The 25,689-nt window shown below is 39.4% G+C and overlaps 1 protein-coding gene across 1 annotated transcript in view; it reads left to right on the plus strand.

Moving 5' to 3' along the window:
- VWA3B (von Willebrand factor A domain containing 3B) overlaps positions 1-25,689 on the plus strand; it is a 288,159-nt gene that overhangs the window by 91,611 nt on the left and 170,859 nt on the right. The window contains exons 16-19 of the mRNA XM_073614648.1: positions 6,934-7,070; positions 10,569-10,706; positions 14,711-14,768; positions 14,869-15,025. Coding sequence (XP_073470749.1) covers positions 6,934-7,070; positions 10,569-10,706; positions 14,711-14,768; positions 14,869-15,025 — 490 coding nt within the window. The remainder of the gene's footprint in view (positions 1-6,933; positions 7,071-10,568; positions 10,707-14,710; positions 14,769-14,868; positions 15,026-25,689) is intronic.

Here is a 25,689-nt window from a genome sequence, read left to right on the forward strand (position 1 = left end):
CAAAGTCTGTGTAGATGAATAGCTATTTCATAGAGAAATTCATAACTTCATATTTATGCAATATTTATATTTGTGAATTTAAAGTAGATGCCACTAACGCTCATATAAGCTTTGGTGTAAACTGCAAAGTCATCTACAGCTTCATTAAAGTAATATTATGAACCTAATACCAACACAGTGCTGCGCTACTAGAATAAATCACACATCAATCAAATAATAGTGTTACACGATAAAAACGTTTATGTTTACTGTCCCAGTATCAAATGATTGCAGTGTCAACAGATGACATCAGGGATTCAAACTTCACCATAGATGTGCACAAAAATTAATATTATTTTAATAATAATAATATTTTGTGCTAGTGCTCTCCTCCACCAGTGTGCTCTGGCTGCACACCTCACAGTCTGACCCCTATTTTACCAGCGGGTCAGAAACAGCAGGTCCCCTTTTAAGGGAAATCAACAGATCGACCCGGCATGCTGCTAGCATGTTTGTCCTCCGTATCACCCTCTTCCTCCTTAATGGCTTACCCAGCCTCGACATTCCCTTGAGGAAATCGGGTATATTTGGGGACAAAAACACGGGATCTAGTGTTCTCTGTCTCAATAATTCATTCCTCCAGTAAGAACAGCATACATAATACTCACAAGTGTGACACTTGAGCAGTGCAGGCTATTTGAACATAACAATCTCCATGTACAAAACGAGATGACCGTGGGATGATGTCACCAACTGAAACTCCTCCCCCTATACGCGTTACGTCAATGGGCGTGACTTCTTCAGTAGGGGTGGAAACCTGACGTCGCACCGCTGATTATATAGGTTCTCTTCCCCTATTGCTAGGCAACCCTTCCCCTCCTCTATAATGCTAGTCTGGCCGTGCAGGATCACACACCTATTCCGCAACAGGATATGGTAGTTACCCAGCGTATTACTATGGGGACACCGCAACAAAACATTAAATCCCTCCGGATCCATGCTAAAAAATATTCAGCTGGTGACTGCATCGCGTTGATATAATGACTGCTAAACATATAACAATGTCTCTACAGCCATAACAATACAGTGCAATCAAAATAAAATACTTTAAAATAAATAAAAAATCAAAATTAGAATTATAATTAAAATTACCCACTTAGCTCACAGCAATAATCAGATGACCATGTACTCCATATTAATGTGTTTAATTAATAAATATAATCTACAAATCAATAAAAAACTATTTAAATCAAAATCTACATTGGGAACCCCTCGGTGAGAGAACCTTGGCCTCAAATATCCAAAACAATTCCCTTCTACTGACTTGTCTATTGTAGTTTCCACCCCTCTAATGTTTCTCCACTTTTTTATTTCCCAAAAATTGAGCGAACTCGGATTCTTATTATGCACCAATGTGAAATGTTTGGACACACTATGAGTGATTACCCCCTTCTTATGAACCTATGATGATAGTCTTTCCTCAGGCAATTATGACAATGCTTTGTTGCTGTCTACCAATCGCTCTCCTTTTAGGCCTGACACAGTTGCTTCAGAGGGAAACTGTACGCCTCATTCACACTAACAAACCTGTATTTATATGTGTGTAGAGGACATTTCTAAACGCATACTGTATAAATTCAATGTAATGATTTTTCACTGGTGCCATTCACACTGCATTTACCTGCATTTAGGTACGGCCAGTTAAGTTGTGTAAAGAATAAACAGAATTATGTGCGTTCAGGATCTGGTTAGACACTAAACACATGCAAATTTGACTAAACTCAGCATTCTGCATTGTTGTCGCCATCAGGAAACCTGAACTGAGCACTGACATGCAGGCCACGTTGGAGACAGGTTGGAAATGCAAAGGTTAAAAAAAGGACAAAAGCAATAGTTGATACAGCAAAAATACATCAATTATTTTTGATACTCAGTGCTTTAGCAAACTGAATGTCATCCAGTTAAGGTTTACATCTACTTTAACTGCTTGCCACCCACCAACAGTAGTTGTACTGTGGACAGGGAGCAGCTCCAGGCCGGGCGATGTACCTGTACATCGTGCCCGTTCTTCAAGGTTTGGAGCATGCGCATGCGCAAGTTTGGAAACTGATTTCAGCACGATTTTGGCTGAAGTCAGCTGATCGGCTGTGGCCAATCACATACAGAGTTCTGTGTTTACAAAAACACAGAACTCTGTGTACTGTAAACAGCGATCTGGCTGTTTTTTCTCTCCACAAAGCAGGGAGAAAAAACAGACAGATAGTAAAGTAAAAGCAGCACATATTAAACACATTACACATTGTTAGGCACACAGTTAACCCTTTGATTGCCTCTAGATGTTAACCTCTTTCAGAGACGTAACTAGAACCTTCAGGACACCAGTGCAAGAAACCATAAATGGCCCCCTGACCCCCAACCGAGGCCTCCCATGGTGGCAGAACGCCAGGGCCTAATCACAGGTGCGACCTTTGCGACCCTGGTAGTTCCACTAATGGTGTCAGTAGTTTTTTATTTTTTATTTCTTTTTATCATTTTATTTTATTTGTTTGTTTTAAAATTGTATTACTTATTGTTTTTTTTTATAATTTTTTTAGGAGTCCTGTTGGGGGGCTTTTGTGAACTATCAGGGGTCTAAACAGACCTCTGATGTTTCACCTTTGGGACAGAGAAAAGAGAGAAGGAGTTTGAGGGCTGTGTCCTTAATCTCCTTTCTCTATCTTAAAGGTCAAACATCAGAAGTGAAACACACCTCAAAGGTGAAACACAGAATCAATGAACAGGAATAGCTCTGTACAGAGCTTCCCATTCATTCACAAACTGAAGCACAGTAAATACAGGTTACTATGCCTCAGTTATGAATGAACAGAGTCAGTGATCTTTACGGATTCTATTCATTAAGACAAGGAAGGGGCCGGTAAATTACACATTTACACTTCTCCACTCTCCATCCTGATACTTCCCTGCAGCAGCCGGCATGGGGCGAGGGGGGGGGGGGGGGGAGCAGCACTGTCGGGGATGAGGGGGGTGGGGGAGTACAATGGAGCCCGATGACAGCAGAAGGTGGATAGGAATGGTGACGGGGCAGCATGTAGAGGAACAGATCCCTTCCATTTTCCAAGTATATATAAGAAAATATAGGGGATCAGTTCCTCTTTATGTCACCCCCACTGCCCCTGTTATCCAAATGTACAGTGGGCCACACGGACCCCCTGGAGCATGGGGCTGCGTCGCAATTGCGATCCCTGCTCGTATGCCTCTGTCCCCTTCCCAGCCAGTGTCATTAGTACAGTGACAGTGTACAGTATTAAGTAACACTGATCAGATTGCCCGCCACATTATCACAGTCCCACTGTAAGTCGCTAATCACTGCCATTACCAGTATAATGTCATGGCTGCATAAATTCCAGTATATAAACCATAGTTTGTAGACGCTATAACTTTCGCACAGACAAAGTAATATACACTTATTGCTTTGTTTTTTTTGTTTTGTTTTTTTACCAAAGTCACAGAATACATTTTGGCCTCAAATTATGAAGAAATTAGATTTTTTAAATTTTTATTGCTTATGTTTTATACAGTAACAGACAGTACAAAATACCAGGGGGGTTTCAAAATTTTTGGTCTTTCTTTCGTTTATATTGCAAAAAATTAAAAACCCAGTGCTGATCAAATACCACTAAAAGAAATCTCTATTTGTGTGAAAAATAAATAATAACAATTTCATTTGCGTACAGTGTTGCATGACTGTGCAATTGGCAGTTAAAGTAGTGCAGTGCATGAAGGGGATAAAATCTTCTGGAGCTCAAGTGGTTAATGTTTTGAAGAGAAAAATATTTTGAAATAATAGAAAGAATGTAGATAGTATAACTTAGATTAGAAAGTCAACCCTTTAAAGGGTTAACAATTTCAATAGCTTGGTGCAGTGGTTCTCAACCTCAGTCCTCAAGTACCCCCAACGGGCCATGTTTTCAGGTTTTCCTTTACTTTGCACAGCTGCTTGAAATCAATAACAATGACATGGTATTGATAAGAGCTATTTTATCTAAGGGAAGTACTCAAAACATGGCCGGTTCAGGGTACTTGAGGACTGAGGTTGAGAACCACTGGCCTAGTGTACATTTGTTTTTCTGCAAAAATAAACTCAGGATCAAGAAAAATGTAATAATATAGATTTTCTTAAAGGTGTAGTCTACCAAAAAATGTTTTCACTAATAGGTGGAGTCTAGTAGGCTATGTCACCTGCTAGTTTCCTAAATAAACTCTAGATTGAGACCTTTCGGCCATCATTTGTGACTCTGCTTCCCACTTTGAGTTTTGGGTAATCTTACCCACCTTGAGGTGTTCTCACATAATATAATAATAAAATATAAAATAAATGAATAGTGGCGTTACCCAATAGCTAGAGTAGGTATACAGACCTGGAAAGTTTAGTTTAAAGATCTCACCAGTTGAGCCCCTAATACAATAGGTAGATGTTTAACACTCTAGTATTATTTATTTCTTTAAATTTTAAGCTTATTGGCTATGTGTGTGAATCAAACCAGCAAACGCTGACTGAACTGACATAAATTGTAAGCTCTTCTGAGCAGGGCCCTCTTAATCCTCTTGTATTTTATTGTATTATAACTGTATTGTCTCCCTTTTATATAGTAAAGCGCTGCATAAACTGTTGGTGCTATATAAATCCTGTATAATAATAATAATAAAAAGACTCCTAATAAATCAGATTGCATACCATGCTAAATCAATTTATTTATTGTAGTTCATTTTTGCATACGCATACGAAATAATCTAGGAAGGGAGTTAAAAATTAGAGGCCTGTGTTTGAACTTGACCATGCAGAAGGTTTACAGTACAATGGTGATTTGTTGTGTCATTTATTAGCAGCAAAAAAAAAAAAATATTCCAGTATGATCTTGGTAATTATCTAAATAAAGGAAGAGCTATTTTAGACAAGGGACCTTGAGCTAAATTAGCTGTAGATGATTTTAGAATGTAGAACCGCTACAGTTGTGCTCATAAGTTTACATACCCTGGCAGAATTTATGATTTCTTGGCCATTTTTCAGAGAATATGAATGATAACACAAAAACATTTCTTTCACTCATGGTTAGTGTTTGGCTGAAGACATTTATTATCAATCAACTGTGTTTTTCCTTTTTAAATCATAATGACAACAGAAACTACCCAAATGACCCTGATCAAAAGTTTACATACCCTGGTGATTTTGGCCTGATAACATGCACACAAGTTGACACAAAGGATTTTTAATGGCTATGAAAGATAACCATCCTCACCTGTGATCTGTGTGCTTGTAATTAGTGTGTGTGTATAAAAGGTCAGTGAGTTTCTGGACTCCTGACAGACCCTTGCATCTTTCATCCAGTGCTGCACTGACGTTTCTGGATTCTGAGTCATGGGGAAACCAAAAGAATTGTCAAAGGATCTGAGGTAGGTAGTTCAACTGTATAAAACAGGAAAGGGATATAAAAAGATATCCAAGGAATTGAGAATGCCAATCAGCAGTGTTCAAACTCTAATCAAGAAGTGGAAAATGAGGGGTTCTGTTGAAACCAAACCACGGTCAGGTAGACCAACTAAAATTTCAGCCACAACTACCAGGGAAATTGTTCGGGATGCAAAGAAAAACCCACAAAAAACTTCAGGTGAAATACAGGACTCTCTGAAATCATGTGGTGAGGCTATTTCATGATGCACAATAAGGAGGCAAGAAAGATGGGCTGCATGGTCCAGTCGCCAGAAGAAAGCCATTACTATGTAAATGCCACAAAGTATCCCGCTTACAATACGCCAAACAGCACAGAGACAAGCCTCAAACCTTCTGGCACAAAGTCGTTTGAAGTGATGAGACCAAAATTTAGCTTTTTGGCCACAACCATAAACACTACATTTGGAGAGGAGTCAACAAGACCTCTGATGAAAAGTACAGAGGTGGATCGCTGATGTTTTGGGGATGTGTGAGCTACACAGGAAATGTGGTCAAAATAGTTGGCAAGATGAATGCAGTATGTTATCAAAAAATACTGGAGAAACATTTGCATTCATCAGCCAGGAAGCTGCCCATGGGACATACTTGGACATTCCAATATGACAATGATCCAAAACACAAGGCCAAGTCATCCTGTCATTGGCTACAACAGAATAAAGTGAAGGTTCTGGTGTGGCCATCTCAGTCTCCTGACCTCAATATCATTGAGCCACTCTGGGGAGATCTCAAACGTGCAGTTCAAGCAAGACAGCCCAAGAATTTACAGGAACTGAATGCTTTTTGCCAAGAGGAATGGGTAGCTTTACCATCTGAGAAGATAAAGAGCCTCATCCGCAAATACTACAAAAAACTTCAAGCTGTCATTGATGTTAAAGGGGGCAATATACAGTATTAAGAACTGGGGTATGTAAACTTTTGATCAGGATCATTTGGGTAGTTTCTGTTGCCATTATGATTTAAAAAGAGTAAACACAGTTGATTGATAATAAATGGCTTCAGCCAAACACTAACCATGAGTGAAAGAAAAGTTTTTGTGTTATCATTCATATTCTCTAAAAAATGGCCAAGAAATCATAAATTCTGCCAGGGTATGTAAACTTATGAGCACAACTGTGTGTATCTAATTGTTGCACTTTATATCAGGCAGATATTAGATCAATTTCTTATGATCGCTTGCAGCAAAAACTTACAATTTTATAAGTCTGGGAACAAATCCACTATTTCCTGCTGGTCTGCCAGTGACTAAATATCAACTTTTATATTGCATTTCGGAGACATTGGGCTATAAAATTTCTTATGTTTCAGAACATGTAAGGATATTTTTATTTTTTGAAAGGTGAACTAAGGACACACAGTATTTTTCAAACTATGTAACTAATTACTTGTTATTGAGGTAGTGCAAATAACAGAATGTCAGCTATTACCCTTTTCCCTATTTTATGTAGGCCTTTTGAAACCCAAAGCCTGAACAGTTTTTCAATGTTGCCACCTGCTCGGGAACCAAAAACGTCTTCACCATTATTACAAAGAAAAAGTTTAAGTCCACCTAGACTACTCCGCAAGAAGAAAATTCGACATGCAGGTAATGCTGCTACATTTCTAAATTACCTTAGAAATTAGAAGGTATCATGATTACTAAATATTCAATGAGTAAAATTATATTGTGAACTAAACCACTAGGTTTGTATAAAGTCATTGGCTTTGTTTAATTCCTCATTGTCAAAATCATCTCTTTGGATGGTTCTCAGATAACAAGCTATTTTCAAGTAGTAGGGGTCTATTGAGAAATGCATATTGGGGTGCCAATCAATTGAGAATTGGTATTCACTCAAAAGGATTGACTTACTAAAGGCAAATACACAATTTACTTTGCAAGTGAATTTGCACTCTGCAAGGAAATTTTGCCCTGCCTGAGCTTAGTGAATGTGATGCGAGAGGGGAATTGATTTGCTTCATTTATTTGAGAAGAAGGGGCCCACTCCTTCCAATTGCGTAGAAGATAGGGATGTACCAATACCATTTTTTTAAGACCTTGTAAGACTACTAATACTTTTTCTTAAGTACTCGCCGATACCAATTACCAATACATATTTTTAGCGTCATGTGACAGCAGTTTTTTTTTTTAGGTGGCGTTCACACCATACATGCATAAAAACTGATGGGAAATCTGTACAGATTTCACTTGCAGAGATATCAGTTTCATATAAGTTTTCATGTGTGTTTCAGAGAATTCGTACAGCCTGTTCACAAATGTGAGGGCTGCAGTGTGATTTGAAAAAGAGTCCTGTGCAATTTCAGTTCGGTTTAGGGGCGATTTCTAATCTGATACACTACAATTTGTATTGGAATCGCATCTGAACTGCTGATCGAAATTGCACTGGACCGCACATAAACTATATTACTAAAAGTATTGGGACGCCTGCCTTTACATACACATGAACTTTAATGCATCCCAGTCTTAGTGCTTAGGGTTCAATATTGATTTGGGTCACCCTTTGCAGCTATAACAGCTTCAACTCTTCTGGGAATGCTGTCCTCAAGGTTTAGGAGTGTGTCTATGGGAATGTTTTACCATTCTTTCAGAAGCACATTTGTGAGGTAAGGCACTGATGTGGACGAGAAGGCATGGCTCGCCGCCTCTGCTCTAATTTATCCCAAAGGTGTTTTGTCGGATTGATGTCAAGACTCTGTGCAGACCAGTCAAGTTCCTTCACCCCAAACTCACTAATCCATGTCTTTATGGACCTTGGTTTGGGCACTGGTACAAATCATTTGGTGGAGGGGGATTATGGTGTGGGGTTGTTTTTAGGGGTTGGGCTTGGCCCCTTAGTTCCAGTGAAGGGAACTCTTAAGGTGACAGCATACCAAGACATTTTGAACAATGTCATGCTCCTAACTTTGTGGGAACAGTTTGGGGATGGCCCCTTCCTGGTCCAACATGACTGCGCACCAGTGCACAAAGTAAAGTCTATAAAGACATGGATGAGCAAGTTTGGGGTGGAGGGACTTGACTGGCCTGCACAAAGTCCTGTCCTCAACCCGGTAGAACACTTTTTGGATGAATTAGAGTGGAGACTGCGAGCCAGGCTCAGCTATTATAGCTGCAAAGGGTGGGCCAACCCAATATTGAACCCTACAGACTAAGACTGGGATGCCATTAAAGTTCATGTGCGTGTAAAGGCAGGCATCCCAATACTTTTGGTAATATAGTGTATATGAATCAAGTCCGAAGGCATTGGTTTTAGTATCAGGGCATTTGCATGAGTATAAGTACCCATGCAATTGCTTAGTATCGGCACTGTATCGATATCAGTGATGCTAGTAGAAGAAATAATTGAAATGAAGCATCCAGCTGCAAATGTGTTGATAACAATAAACATCACAGTGCAGGAACACTGCAATGCATGGTGTGTCAACCTCTTGGCTGTGAGGGGCATAATAATAGCAGATGACATGCTAAGTAACTCTCCTGTCTATGGTAAACTGCTGAAAGTGTTTGCAGTGGGGTAAGAGACATCAGTACTGGATTTATGATGCCTGAAAAAAAAGTTTACTGGTCCTGTAAGCTGCAGTTTCATCTTCACCATCTCAATGGAATGCAAAGTATGGGATGTGTAAAACACATTTTGTGTACAAGAAAGAAAGCATAAGCCAACCTTCGGAAGTTGCAAGAAACACTGATATCTGTATGGTCAGCTTTAACATTGGAATGCTACAGGACTAATATAGAGTCACTGGCACAATGTGTGGCTGCTGTTTTTTTTAACCGAGGCTGGTTTAGCTTGGTAGTAAGCAAGAGTTAGGCCCTGTTCACACATTCTGCACTGACCATTCTTTGACCTCACTGAAAGAGTACAGATCACCACAATTGTTTTCTATGTGTCCTGTTCACATCACAACTCCAGTGTAATATGCAGTCTGGTGCGTTTTGTTAAAATGCTACATGTATGCATTTTAAAACAACACATGTAAATGCACATCAATGCAATGCAATGCAAGTCTCTTACAAGGACCCATACGGCAGCCATCTTAGAGGGGAAGTAGAGACTGTGCATTCTTGAAGCAGAGTCCCCTCCCCCCTTCCAAAAATTAAAAGTCAGCAGCTACAAAAAATACTGTAGCTGCTGACTTTTACTATTAGGGCACTTACCTGTCCAGGCATCACCTGAGCCAATTCTTGAATTGGCTCTTGGGTGCTGGTGCCATCATCTCGGCTAAGGGAACCAGCAGTGGCGGAGGGAGGTGTGGTGGGGTCAGACAAGCGGAGCTCCCCTTTTTGGGTGGAGCTCCGCTCTAGTGGTAGGGTTTATAGATATAGGTGAGTGACATCATAAATCCTGGTATAAGGTGCAAAACTCATCTTTACTTTCACACTGTGTGAGCAATAGACGCACTCAGTAGCACCGTTTAGCTTGTTCCAATCTCCTCATCCACCTGCTCCTCCTTAGTAAAGCTAGCACAATCACAATGATTAGGGCTGTTGCGCTAGGCATCCTGTTTGCCAGAGCCTCTCGAAAACAAGAATGTTCTCTTTCTATTTTTATCCCTCACTCCTTCCCTCTGAAATTTGTGTAAAAAAAGGTGTGCATTAAAATAAACGTCAATGTGAAAAAAAATGCGTGTCAACATATGTCAATGGAAGGCAATGCACATTAATTTTTTTGAGCATGTCTATGCTTTTTAATGCACGTTTATTTGTGAACAGGCCCCTGGGGGGTATTTACTAAAACTGGAGCGTGTAAAATCTGGTACAGCTCTGCACAGAAACCGGCTTCCAGGTTTAATGACCAGGTTTAACTGAACAAGCTGAAGTTAAAATTTGATTGGCTACCATGCAGTGGTGCCATGAACCATGAACCATGAAGTGAACCATGAACCAAATTCTGAGTGCTCCAGTTTTAGTAAATCTCCCCTGTAATATTTTTCTGGCCACTGAGTATATATGGTATGTTTTTCTTTCTAAAGTGATATGACATTTTCACCACATGTGTATTTGGTTTTTACAGCAGTGTTATAATTACTCTACGGTCATAAATCATGTTTAATGTAATGTGTTTTTCTTCTTTGATAACACTTACAGAGCATACAAAGTCTAGTGTGCTCAGAGCCCTGAGTCATGGTGTGACATTGACAGAGAGTACAGCAGACCCGCTCATGCCTCCTGAAACCAGAGAGCTTTTCCTCATTAAGGACAAGAAAACTATGTCTGTCCTGAAAGGTAAATCCTATTGTGCAACTTGACCCCTAAAACAGAAAAGTCTTTATTTAATGTGTATGTCTGTGCAAAATAAAAAATGTGAAGTACATCTCTCCAATACATTCATATTTCATCTTTTTAAATACTCTACAAGAACAGAAAAAAACTTGCTGATCTTCCAGAAATCCTGTGTGCACCTAACTTCCTGTTTGAGTTGACAACACAACAAGTAATTCAGAATCTTTACACAGTATATGCAGATGAAATTAGTAAACTGGAATCTCCTGTTACATGATTGGATAATGGAAGTGCATATTCACAAATTTTTTGTGAGAAGATTTTTAATACGGTAAATCTGCCTAAATGCTAACTGCACTAAGATCCCAAGCAGTGTTGTCAACCGTGCCTAGTTCTCTCTTGCTAGACTTTACCCCCACCTCATCTCCATAACATACCGGGTGTACTTTGTAGTTTAAAAGGAGAATTGAATATACAGTAATACCTTGATTGCGAGCATAATTTGATCCAGAAACGTACATGTAATCCAAAACACTTGTAAATCAAAGCAAATTTCCCCATAAGAAATAATTTAAACTCAGATGATTCGTTCCACAACCATTTATTCATAAGTCCTTCAGTTTATAGTCCATATAAAAAGATTATAGCAATGTGATAGGTTGTGTAACCATAAAATGTCCATCCACAAATGGCAACCTCCACAAGGGGATTAGAAGCAAAATCCAGCAGGAGCTACGGAGCATAAAAGAGAAATGAGGTGCCTCTAAGTGTAGAAATATAGTTACATTTAATGAAGTTACAACATTTAGCAACTCACATGGTTGATGGTTAAAACAGGCACATCTAAGTATTCAGGCATCCGGAGTAAAGCGGTCCACATAGACCTCAGTCTGCAATTGTGACCAGGAAGACTACCCTGCAGTAGAGCGATCTGACAGCGAGGCTTGAAGCGCTCGTGGAGCGCAGCCTGGAAGGGATGACATCGATGGCGGTAAGGAGGATGGTTTATGTGGACAGCTTTACCCCATATGCCTGCATACTTAGATGTGCCTGTTTTAATCATCAACCATGTGAGTTGCTAAATGTTGTACCTTCATTAAATGTAACCATTTTGCTACACTTAGAGGCTCCTCTCTTCTGTTTTACACTCAGTTGTGACATGACGCTACTCTTATATCATGACATCGCTTGCATGTATATTATATTTTGCTTGTCTTGCAAAACCAAGTTACTCTCAAAGCAAGTTACTTTCAAACCAAGGTTTTACAGTAAATGGCAAAACTGCTTGGAATTTCCATGAGGCCCAGGAGCAGAGTACCCAGAAGCAAGATGAACAGGTATTTTTCTGTACTTGCAGCATCCTATATCAACCAATTAAAATTATTTGGCTTCCCAAGTTAAAGATGTTACACCAATTATTGCCATTTACACTCGTGCTGCTGTTTAATTAAAAAAGCCCATTCAAGCTACATGACGCAATACAAACTACAATGTCAGAACAGAGTTTTGTACTGTGGTGAGTTACAGCATACTGCTGATAAACATGTTATCAGCTAGTAATCGCATAAGCACATGACAAATCTTCTGTTGGAAATACTGCTGAATTGATTTCTAGAGCAGATTGCCCTCCTCTGCACTCATGTGACATGCAGACATCTGCAATATTTACTTGTAAAACTGAACTCTCCTACTACCCAAGTTAGCCAAATTTGAAACGGCCACCATATGTTTGTATGTTTCCACTCACACAGCATACCTAAAAACATTTAAAAAAGAATTCTTACCTCATTAGATGTTTCTTTGTAATCGCTTTATACAAAGGATACTATAGGCAGAGTCTTTTGCTTATGCCCCGTACACACAAGCCGAATGCCGGGCAATATCAGCTGTTTCAATAAAAACTGGACGGCATTTGGCCCGTGTGTCTGGCACCTGGTCCGTTTGGACTTCCTCTGTCAGACGAGCATGCTGGAAAACCAACAGCCGACCGGCTCCCGATCAGTGCTCTTAGCCAATGGCGGAGAGCGCTGATTGGAGTGTTCTGGCAGGGGGAGGGCTGTCCCCTTGTCAGAACACAACAGCTCAGTGGGGGAGATCGCTGTACTAACATTGGATCATTACTACAGCAGCTCTGACCGGAGCTGACAGTGTACCAGACTTTACAATGGCAATATAAAGATAACAGGGAAAGTCAGGACATTTTTTAAAGTGCAGTAACATACAATGTACTACCTAGGCCTAGAGATCTTTACCCTTTTGTTAGGATAGACAGTCCTGCACATCTAGTTTATGACTGATAATAAAGAACTGTCAGCACAGTGCAGACAGAGTTAATTATAGAAAACATAACTCTCTGTACCCCTCAAAATCATTGCATACATGGAAGATATTTATATTTAACTACGAAAGGGGAGTGGTTGGGTAGTCCTCAATGATATACGGCACCTCATCCCAAGACTTACAAAAATCGTATAAGAAGAAGGGGAGATATGAGGATTATAGCGGTGCCAAAAACAACAACCATATTTAGATAAAAACCATGTATTTTTATTAACAAAGTTTAAAAATTTGAAAAATATAAAGATTACAAAAGCAAGGTGTGCATCAAAGTATAGAACATTTAAAACCATTTGTAGCGAATTTTAACGAGATTCGGCCTGAAGATGTGTCGGCCAGTCCCGTGAATAGGTATTTGAAAGTCCTACATGTTTCGCCAGAAGTGGCTTCCTCAGGGACAGATGGTTAAACCTATAACGCTACTATGTAATCTATGAAAAGAAATTAACAATCAGAAACTGTGTATACAACATTACAAATACAATAGCATAAAAAGTGCATTGAAAAAGGTTAATAAGATAGTTATACTATAGTTATACATATATATATATATATATATATATATATATATATATATATATATATATATATAACATAGTATAACTATCTTATTAACTTTTTTTCTGGGTACTCTGCTCCTGGGCCTCATGGAAATTCCAAGCAGTTTTGCCATTTACTGTAAAACCTTGGTTTGAAAGTAACTTGCTTTGAGAGTAACTTGGTTTTGAAAGACAAGCAAAATATAATATACATGCATGTAGGACTTTCAAATACCTATTCACGGGACTGGCCGCCACATCTTCAGGCCAAATCTCGTTAAAATTCGCTACAAATGGTTTTAAATGTTCTATACTTTGATGCACACCTTGCTTTTGTAATCTTTATATTTTTCCTTTTTAAACTTTGTTAATAAAAATACATGGTTTTTATCTAAATATGGTTGTTGTTTTTGGCACCGCTATAATCCTCGTATCTCCCCTTCTTCTTATACGGTTTATATTTAACTGTTAAAGGGAAAGAAGACGCTTTCCGAAAGAAGTGGTTCTACTTCTAGTATTCTCCTGGAATACCTTTACTTTTACATCAGAATACTTGGAGATTTTGTCATTTGGTGATGTTGGTGTGCCATGCCCTCATTGCATGTCAGCATTGTGGGCCCAGACATTCTCCATTCCCCCGCCACGTTTCCTTAAATCTGCTCCTCCTGTTACATTCTCCTGGCCTTCCTGATTCCCCTCCCTTATAACTCCCTTTTTTGCCTATTCCCTTCAAAAGTTCTTCTCTGTGCCCTTATATCCTTTTCCTCCCTCTTTTCCCATTATGTAAAATGGTAAATTGAGTTGGCATCAGGGAAGCTATGGTGCATGATTTTAGTTTTGATAACATTTAATATCAGTTTACTGAGAAGATATAATGTGGGCAGTTTTATTTGCACGTTTTCGATTTTTTTTTCCCAATTTGGCTTCAAAGTGGAAATACATTTAATTATAAATTGCAAAAAGAGACAGTTATTTTAAATGGGACATAAAAGTATGGTCCACCAATGCCTAAAATAGTAAAAAAAAAACACATACGTTATGTTTTACATTTTTTTTCTCTACTCTGGTTTTAAGCTTACTAGGCAAAAACTGTAGCTGAAATAAAACAAGATACCTGTTATTTCTTTACAGATTTAAACATTGTCGAGAGCAACAGCATGCAAGAAAAACCTAAAAGAAAACCTAAAAAGTAAGTCTTGAAACTTCTTTATTTTTGTTGCTTTACATTATGTTATAAATATTATAAATATTATTTATAAGCATTGTTACATTATTATTTTATATTTTAGTGGTCTAGATATTTCTTCATCACGCTGGCTGAGGACACATGGGCTGGTTGCTAGGAGACTCACTATAATGGACGCCTTGGCCCCAACAACTGTTCCACACTCTTCTAAATATATTTCAGTTCTTGACAAGCATGTCGTTTCTAAAGTGTTTGATGAGGTAAGTGCCCTTTTATGCAAAATAATGACCATCATTTGAAAAATTTTAGAACATTAAAAGAAAATATACTAAAAATCATTTTTTATTTTTTAGATATTAAATAAATCAGCTGGACAAAAATTATGTTATTATTATTTTTTTTTTTGTTTCTACACTGAGCAAAATTATAAATGCAACACTTTTGTGTTTGCCCCTATTTATCATGAGCTGAACTGAAAGATCTACGACTTTTTCTATGTACACAAAAGGCCTATTTCTCTCAAATATTGTTCACAAATCTGTGTTAGTGAGGACTTCTCCTTTGCCGAGATAATCCATCCATCTCACAGGTGTGGCTCCCTCAAAACTTGCAACATCTGTGTCATTGTGCTGTGTGATAAAACTGCACATTTTAGAGTGACCTTTTATTGTGGCCAGCCTAAGGCACACCTGTGCAATTATTATGCTGTCTAATCAGCATCTTGGTATGCCACCAAGTGAGGTGGATGGATTATCTCGGCAAAGGAGAAGTGCTCACTAACACAGATTTAGACAGATTTGTGAACAATAGGCCTTTTGTGTTCATAGAAAAAGTTGTAGATCCTTAAGTTCAGCTCATGATAAATAGGGGCAAACACAAAAGTGTTTTGCGTTTATAATTTTGCTCAGTGTATGTATAATTTATATATAATTATGTGAATGTATGTATGTATATGCAGTCATATTTGCTCAGTACATGTTCAGGCTTTGTGTTCTTCTTTACAGTGCTACATAACTGTGCTTTACTGTTCCTTCTTGCAATATAAGTCTGTGGGTCAGCAATCTTACAAAAACACAGACTTCCTATGTGGCTGATGTTGCTTTTCAATCATTAAAGCCAATCTGCGGGCAAAACATGCATTCCCGTCTAGCTTATTCTGAATGTTATTTTACTTACCTTGTAAAGCAAGAAGCATTTATCTAGGTGTTCTGTCCGGTTTCCTTCCCGACACTGATTCAGAGTGCAGGGTCATCTAATCCAGAGCTGCAGATGTGCATGCAGTGGCTGGACCCCCACAGTCATCATATTAAAATCATTCCACTACTGGATTCTGAGAGGACCACCACCACTGGACAGCCAATAGGAAGTGTGCATATCACGCAGGCAGTGACCTGGACACCCATTCTTATGGAAACAGAAGACTTGGCACCAGAGCATTTGGGCATTTTTGGTCATTTGGGATTTTTTTTTGGTCATGCCAAATGACCAGAGAAGAGGAGGGTGGGAAGAGTAGGAAGGGTATTTGCCTGAAGATATGCTTTAAAACAAAGACAATGGAACTAATTTACTAAAACTGAACACTGCAAAATCTGGTGCAGCTGTGCATGGTAGCTTCTAACTTCAGTTTGTTCAATCACGCTTTGACAATAAAACCTGGAAGCTGATTCGTTTCTGTGTAGACCTGCACCAGAATTTGCACTCTCCAGTTTTAATAAATCAACGACAATGTGTCATTGAGCACCCCCTTTAGTAGCTAAAATATGGAAGATCAAGCTGGTAAAAATCTAAAGGTACTGTAAAAAATGACTTTAAGTGAATACAATAATAAGTGCTCTAGCCAAATTTGCCCAAACCCCACCCTAATCCTGCCAGCCATGACAATGTTTAATTTTAATCAATTCTGTTTCAAAGGAAAACTTTGATTGTCCCACCAAATTAGGTTGGATAGAGGGATAAGAGGATTGATATTACCTTGGCATAAGAGGATTATTATTACCTTGGCATCTACAGCGTACAGTATAATTAGCATGTGACTATATTCACTAGTGTCCTAACTTAAAGTGGAGCTTTGGTCATTTGTTCATCATTCCATCTATTAAATACTCTGCCCTTGTTGTTTTAACTTTGGATAGTAAAACATTTTTTTTCTGCCAGTAAATACCTTATACAGCCCACTTCCTGTTTCTTGTCTGGTAAAAAGTCTAAGCTTATGACATCATGCACAGCTCTCTCTTTCACTCTTGTGAGAGTTTGCCAGGAAGGGAGGAGGGGATGAGTCATAAGAGGGCCAATGAGGGCCGCAGAGCTGGAGGTGTGGCTCTGTGTGTCTGTGTAAATCCAGGAAGTGAACAGGAAGCAGCTTCAGCTGCCCACAGTTAAAATGGATGCACCCAGACTCAGTGGAGGGAGATTTCTGCAGCATATTTGGCAAGTACGGAATCACTAAATATATAAAATAATATGCAAAGTGGTTGGAGGGAAGCTTCAGAATGGCAAAGATGTTTTTATTACAAATTATGTGAGCTGACTGCTGTTCCTCTTTAAGTATTTTCAGCTGCTCCTCTATGTTCTTTATTGGAGAGAGAACTATGTAGACATGGCTGATTTCTGATATTATGCCTCATCTTTTCATGGTTGGCAGAGTGGATGGTTGAGAGGTAAACAGAAACTCAGACTAATTCTCACTTCTTAGAGGTGTGTCCTAGTGTGTGAGTGAGTGTATGTACTGTGTACTGCAGCCGGGTTTTCTTAGTGATTCCTAGTACTGTTTTTAATTGGTTAGTTCACCTGTAACCTAATGATAGCTCATTAGAACAGTAAATAGGTGATTGTGGTGACTAATTCCAATATGTAATGACTAGGCGCTAATATTTGTGTGAAATGCATCTACCTCCTTGTCCATTGCTCCATCTGTTAACCACCTGTCACATGAGCTTCAATAAAGAGGATTTTTTGGAAGTGCAGCATCCGGACTAATTTGCTTTATGTCCGAAAACCTAATTGTCCTTTTGTGGAAAATCGAAAACCTTGAGTGTTGCTGGGTACAATTTTTTATTGACTCCTCTGGGATCATCACTGATTTTACTGAGTGCTTAAAAAAAAACAGTACAGTACAGTAATTGTAGGAAAATATTTTATTATATATATTTTAAAATGAGTATGTAAAAAAAATGGTAGAAGTTCAATTTGTTCTGGCTATAGAGTATTAGTATGCAGAGTTGGGTGCTCTTAACCGATTGCGGACCGGCTCATGCCGATATACGTCGGCAGAAGGGCAGGTACAGGCATATTAACATACCTGTACTTTGCCCTTTAAGACGCGGTTTGTGGCCGCTAGCTCTGTGAGTGTGATTGCGGGTCCTGCTAACTCGATGTCCGCGGGGATACCCGCGATCGTATCGGCCTAAACTGAGGAAAAAAAAAAATTTTTATATATTTTTTGGGGATATTTATTATAGCAAAAAGTAAAAAATAATGCTTTTTTTTCAAAATTGTCGCTCTTTTTTTGTTTATAGCGCAAAACTATAAAAACTGCAGAGGTGATCAAATACCACCAAAAGAAAGCTCTATTTGTGGGGAAAAAAGGATGTCAATTTTGTTTGGGAGCCACGTCGCACGACCGTGCAATTGTCAGTTAAATCAACGCAGTGCAGAATTGCAAAAAAGCACTCTGGTCTTTTGCCAGCCAAATGGTCCAGGGCTGAAGTGGTTAATTTGTCACCACTGCAGGGCAGCATAGAGCTACTTCTATTTAGCTCTTTCTTCCTCCGTTCTAAAATAACACTTTACCTAACCTAACACATTAATTTTATAAACAATTTATCAAAAACAGCAGTTGCAATCTTTGATGATTGTTTATCACCCATATTTATTGAATTAATTTACTGTGCACTTGTCATTTGTAATATCAGCACAATATTTATATAGAATATTAGTATTACTGATCCATATCAGTAATGCTAGATGCACACACAAAGAACTCCCAGTCACCATGTAATGAGAGCAATTTTTGTATGATAATCCTTGCATGTAATGGTAACAAATAGCAACAAAAAGCTTTTAAATTGTTCAAAATAATATAGCAGTGTGCTGAAAATGCCAGTTCAAGAACCAGAAGGATATAAAACTGAATTTGTTTAATAATAAACAAAATAGATTTAGCATCGTCTGCACAGCACTATATTGTCTACACGGAACATCTGCATTGTGACTTTCTTGTCTGGAATTACAAAAAAAAGAAAAAAAGTGAATACATTTTTCCCAGTTCACATTTACATGCAGTATAGGAAAAAAATCTCTTCTCACCTTCCTTGTCATCACTTTATAATATACGTAACTATAATATAAGAAATCCCTTGCAACCTACAGTGCGGAAAGTATTCAGACCCCCTTAAATTTTTCACTCTTTGTTATATTGCAGCCATTTGCTAAAATCATTTAAGTTTATTTTTTTCCTCATTAATGTACACACAGTACCCCATATTGACAAAAAACACAGAATTGTTGACATTTTTGCAGATTTATTAATAAAGAAAAACTGAAATATCACATGGTCCTAAGTATTCAGACCCTTTGCTGTGACACTCATATATTTAACTCAGGTGCTGTCCATTTCTTCTGATCATCCTTGAGATGGTTCTACACCTTCATTTGAGTCCAGCTGTGTTTGATTATACTAATTGGACTTGATTAGGAAAGCCACACACCTGTCTATATAAGACTTTACAGCTCACAGTGCATGTCAGAGCAAATGAGAATAATGAGGTCAAAGGAAAGACAGAATTGTGGCAAGGCACAGATCTGACCAAGGTTACAAAAAAATTTCTGCTGCACTTAATGTTCCTAAGAGCACAGTGGCCTCCATAATCCTTAAATGGAAGACGTTTGGGACAACCAGAACCCTTCCTAGAGCTGGCCGTCCGGCCGAACTGAGCTATCAGGGGAGAAGCGCCTTGGTGAGAGAGGTAAAGAAGAACCCAAAAATCACTGTGGCTGAGCTCCAGAGATGCTGTCGGGAGATGGGAGAAAGTTGTAGAAAGTCAACCACCACTGCAACCCTCCACCAGTTGGGGCCTTATGGCAGAGTGGCCCGACGGAAGCCTCTCCTTAGTGCAAGACACATGGAAGCCCGCATGGAGTTTGCTAAAAAACACCTGAAGGGCTCCAAGATGGTGAGAAATAAGATTCTTTGGTCTGATGAGACCAAGATAGAACTTTTTGGCCTTAATTCTAAGCGGTATGTGTGGAGAAAACCAGGCATTGCTCATCATCTGTCCAATACAGTCCCAACAGTGAAGCATGGTGGTAGCAGCATTATGCTGTGGGGGTGTTTTTCAGCTGCAGGGACAGGACGACTGGTTGCAATTGAGGAAAAGATGAATGCGTCTAAGTACAGGGATATCCTGGATGAAAACCTTCTCCAGAGTGCTCAGGACCTCAGACTGGGCCGAAGGTTTACCTTCCAACAAGACAATGACAATGAGCACATAGCTAAAATAACGAAGGAGTGGCTTCACAACAACTCTGTGACTGTTCTTGAATGGCCCAGCCAGAGCCCTGACTTAAACCCAATTGAACATCTCTGGAGAGACCTAAAAATGGCTGTCCACCAACATTTACCATCCAACCTGACAGAACTGGAGAGGATCTGCAAGGAGGAATGGCAGAGGATCCCCAAATCCAGGTGTGAAAAACTTGTTGCATCTTTCCCAAAAAGACTCATGGCTGTATTAGATCAAAAGGGTGCTTCTACTAAATACTGAGCAAAGGGTCTGAATACTTAGGACCATGTGATATTTCAGTTTTTGTTTTTTAATAAATCTGCAAAAATGTCAATAATTCTGTGTTTTTCTGTCAATATGGGGTGCTGTGTGTACATTAATGAGGAAAAAAATGAACTTAAATGATTTTAGCAAATGGCTGCGATATTACAAAGAGTGAAAAATTTAAGGGGGTCTGAATACTTTCCGTCCCCACTGTATATCATCTTGGCATTCTGCTTTCCTCCTTCAAATACCAACCACCACTCTTTCCGAAAATCCTAATTAATTGTAGTTACCCGCAGTGCTGTGCAAGGTCATCCAGGGCCCAGGGTGAGGATGGCATACTGCCCCCAACCCCCCTCCAAGGCTAATAGTGGCATAATGTTTGTTCTGTATGTAATGTTTGGGACATGCATATGAATAGTACCAGTGGTACATCACAACAAACTGAAGAGTTTAAAATTGGTGCACAGATATGGAGCTAACAATGGCAAATAAAAAAAAATAAAGTCCCTCTGTCGGTGGTGTCACTGGAAGGAAAAAATTCTACTGCTTTGCTGTTACTTTGAGGACTGATTGATATCTATGTCAGTGATGAAGTTGGGAAGGGGAGCTGGACTCTTAGGGTGCATCGAACTAAACGGCTCTAAGGGGGCTCTGAGGGAGTTGACAGGCACTGATGGGGTGATTTGTCACCTTGCTGCCTGTTTTACCCCTGAAAATGTGTATCCTCCACAAATTGTTTTGTGTATGACCCATGGCATTGTGGTTAGCTATCACATTTGTATTCATATTCACATACTGTTTATTGTGTAAAGCACATTAGCATGATCTAAACATTTTTTTATTCACTTGTATTGTGAATTCAAGTATTAGTTTTTCATTTTCATTTTCAATATATGGTTTGATTACTGCTTGTTGTAATTTCTACCGTACTTTATATATGATTCACTTTTCAGTGCTGCACATTTGGAAATGTTATACTCTGATACCTGTTGCCTCGTGTATCAAGCACTGAAACACCAGTTCCCATACTGATCAGTGTTCTACCACTATTGGAATTTCAATGTTTTTTATTTTTCGTTTTTTAAAGACTTGTTTCACCTACATAATACAGCCTTACGGCTTCACTGATGTTATGATTGGTGTTTTCTCTCATTAAAAACATTTGAACATGAAAAAAAAAATGTTAATACTGTATATAGTTTGTAATTATGTATAGTATGTACATGAGAGCAGCCATATTTGCTCATTACAGCAGATAGCTTTGCAGTGCTAGACGACTGTTTTGCTTTCATGACCAATACAAGTCTAAGGGCCCATTCATACCAGCCTGGTCTACTGTGTTGTGTTAAATGCAAGGGTGTTAGTGTGCATTGTGTTGCATGTTAACATGCATTTTGTTAGGGCAGCCCATTTATTTAAATAAGTTGTCCAAAGCACAACAATGGGCCAAAAATCTAACTTGCAGTATTCTCTGCAACAAACCCTACAGCAATGAGCATTAGTGCGTTACATAGTTACATAGTAGGTGAGGTCAAAAAAAGACACAAGTCCATCAAGTCCAACCTATGTGTGTGATTATATGTCAGTATTACCTTGTATATCCCTGTATATTGTGGTCATTCAGGTGCTTATCTAATAGTTTCCTGAAACTATCAATGTCCCCCGCTGAGACCACCGCCTGTGGAAGGGAATTCCACATCCTTGCCGCTCTTACAGTAAAGAACCCTCTACGTAGTTTAAGGTTAAACTCCTTTTCTTCTAATTTTAGTGGCCACGTGTCTTGTTAAACTCCCTTCCGCGAAAAAGTTTTATCCCTATTGTGGGGTCACCAGTATGGTATTTGTAAATTGAAATCATATCCCCTCTCAAGCATCTCTTCTCCAGAGAGAATAAGTTCAGTGCTCGCAACCTTTCCTCATAACTAATATCCTCCAGACCCTTTATTAGCTTTGTTGCCCTTCTTTGTATTCGCTCCATTTCCAGTACATCCTTCCTGAGGACTTGTGCCCAGAAATGGACAGCATACTCTAGGGGATTATCTATGGAATTAATCCCCTTTTTAATGCATGCCAATATTCTGTTGGCTTTGTTACAGAGGCGTAGCTTGAAGCTTGTGGGCCCTGATGCAAACGTTGACCTAGGCCCCTCCCCAATACCACCCACCACTTCCACCGTCCATGCAGATACACCCACCACATGCCAAGATACTCAAAGTGGCTTAAGAGTTTGAGTTTCCACACAATATGTATTGCAATACACTGGCTGATAGCATACCATTGGAAATCCCCATTGGTACCTCTAGTCCATTTGAAAATTAGAACAATATTAATCTCATGGAAAAAATATTTCACACCTTACATAATACAAATCATTTATATGATAAAAAATGGGACCCCTGGTTCAATCATTCTAAACACTTCTTAAACCCTGAATAATAATACTTTGCATCAGAGATCATTGAAAAATATAAGTTTTTTATGGTATTCAAGGATATTACTGTTAACATGTTAGTCAACTATATCAAAGTACATCTATCAACTACTGTATACTTTAACATGTAATCTTCCTTACTTATACATCTCATGTAATGCATTTCTCTTGACATATAATATCACTTTTTTGTACCAATTTTTTTGTACCCAATAAAAATAGTTTGTAAACAAAAAAAGATTTTGAGTTTCCTGAGTTCCTCCTTACATCAGAGGACAGGTACCCCTGGCAGGTCACTTGGCAGAACTCCTTTCCCATCCCAGCACTATACAGCTCCTCCCCCCACACTACACAGGGCTGAAATCACATTCCTTTGCACACAGTCTATCAGCCTGACCTGTAAAATTCTCTGGTCGGAATGGCAGTGTAGTTGCAGTAGGCAGATACACCCTATGCAGATCATGGCTGACTAGCTGTGTTGTAAAGGAATGTGACTGTAGCCCTGTGGAGGAGGAGCAGTGTGAAGTGCTGTAATGGGAAAGGAGCTCAGCAGCCGGGCATAGCATCCAGGGCAGAGGAGCGGTCAGGGGGCTTTGGGGGGCACAACTTAGATCTGGGGGGGGCAAAGCCATGTGACACAGCACAGACACTTTCCCATCTTGGGCTGTTCTCACCCCATGCTCCTCTCCATTCAGGAAATGGCTCGCAGCTTCTCCCAGCCAATAAGAACGGAAGGGTGTGGACTCTTGAAGATAAAGTGAAAGCCCAGTACTGGAGCGTGGCTGTGGGGCCCTAGGGCAGATCAAAGCTGGACTTTGTGGAGGATATGATATGACAAGGAGGCTGCAGATAGGGGTGGGGTTGCTATTGCATAAGGGCAACCCCTTATGCTATGGGCATAAGAGCAACCCCTTATGCTATGGCCATGCTTTGTTAGCAGCAGCTTGGAATTGCGTGCCATTGCTAAGCCTATCATCTACTAGGACCCCCAGATCCTTTTCCATCCTAGATTCCCCCAGAGGTTCTCCCCCCAGTGTATAGATTGCATTCATATTTTTGCCACCCAAATGCATTATTTTACATTTTTCTACATTGAACCTCATTTGCCATGTAGTTACCAACCCCATTAATTTGTTCAGATCTTTTTGCAAGGTTTCCACATCCTGTGGAGAAGTTATTGCCCTGCTTATCATTTATTTATTTTTGATTATTTTAGGTACTTATATAGCGCTGTCAATTTACGCAGCTCTTTAGATATACATTGTACATTCACATCAGTCCCTACCCTCAAGGAGCTTACAACCTAAGGTCCCTAATACACATTCATACATACTAGGGCCAATTTAGACAGTATCTGATTAACCTACCAACATGTCTTTAGAGTGTGGGAGGAAACCGGAGTACCTGGAGGAAACCCACACATGCACAGGGGGAACATGCAAATTCCAGGCAGAGGGTGTGGTGGTCAGGATTCGAACCAGCGACCCTTTTTGCTGCCCACATTAAACCTCATTTGCCATGTAGTTGCCCACCCCATTAATTTGTTCAGATCTTCTTGCAAGTTTTCCTCATCTTGTGTAGAAGTTATTGCCCTGCTTAGCTTAGTATCGTCCGCAAATACGGAGATTAAACTGTTTACCCCATCCTCCAGGTCGTTTATGAACAAATTAAACAGGATTGGTCCCAGCACAGAACCCTGGGGGACCCCACTACCCACCCCTGACCATTCCAAGTACTCCCCATTTATCACCACCCTCTGAACTGGCCCTTGTAGCCAGTTTTCAATCCATGTACTCACCATATGATCCATGCCAACGGACCTTATTTTGTACAGTAAACGTTTATGGGGAACTGTGTCAAATGCTTTTGCAAAATCCAGATACACCACGTCTACGGGCCTTCCATTATTTAGATGGCAACTTACCTCCTCATAGAAGGTTAATAGATTGATTTGGCAAGAACAATTCTTCATGAATCCATGCTGATTACTGCTAATTATACCGTTCTCATTACTAAAATCTAGTATATAGTCCCTTATCATCCCCTCCAAGAGTTTACATACTATTGATGTTAGGCTAACTGGTCTGTAATTCCCAGGGATGTATTTTGGACCCTTTTTAAATATTGGTGCTACATTGGCTTTTCTCCAATCAGCTGGTACCATTCCAGTCAGTAGACTGTCAGTAAAAATTAGGAACAATGGTCTGGCAATTACTTGACTGAGTTCCCTAAGTACCCTCGGGTGCAAGCCATCTGGTCCCGGTGATTTATTAAGGTTAAGTTTCCCAAGTCTAATTTTAACTCTGTCCTCTGTTAACCATGGAGGTGCTTCCTGTGATGTGTCATGAGGATAAACACTGCAGTTTTGGTTACTGAAGCCCTCCCGATTCCCTTGTGAAGACTGAGGAGAAGAATAAATTCAATACCTTCGCCAACTCACCATCCTTTGTAACCAGATGTCCTTCCTCATTCTTTATGGGGCCAATATGGTCTGTCCTCCCTTTTTTACTGTTTACATACTTAAAGAATTTCTTGGGATTTTTTTGCTCTCCTCCGCTATGTGTCTTTCATGTTCTATCTTAGCCGTCCTTATTGCACCCTTACGTTTCTTGTTGCATTCTTTATAAAGTCTGAATGCTGGTGATGATCCATCAACCTTGTATTTTTTGAAGGCCTTCTCCTTTACTTTTGCGTTCTGCTGTGCTTTAAAGAGCATCCCCCTGCAA

Source organism: Aquarana catesbeiana, linkage group LG02 (assembly GCF_042186555.1).
Source record: "Aquarana catesbeiana isolate 2022-GZ linkage group LG02, ASM4218655v1, whole genome shotgun sequence".
Taxonomy (NCBI): domain Eukaryota; kingdom Metazoa; phylum Chordata; class Amphibia; order Anura; family Ranidae; genus Aquarana; species Aquarana catesbeiana.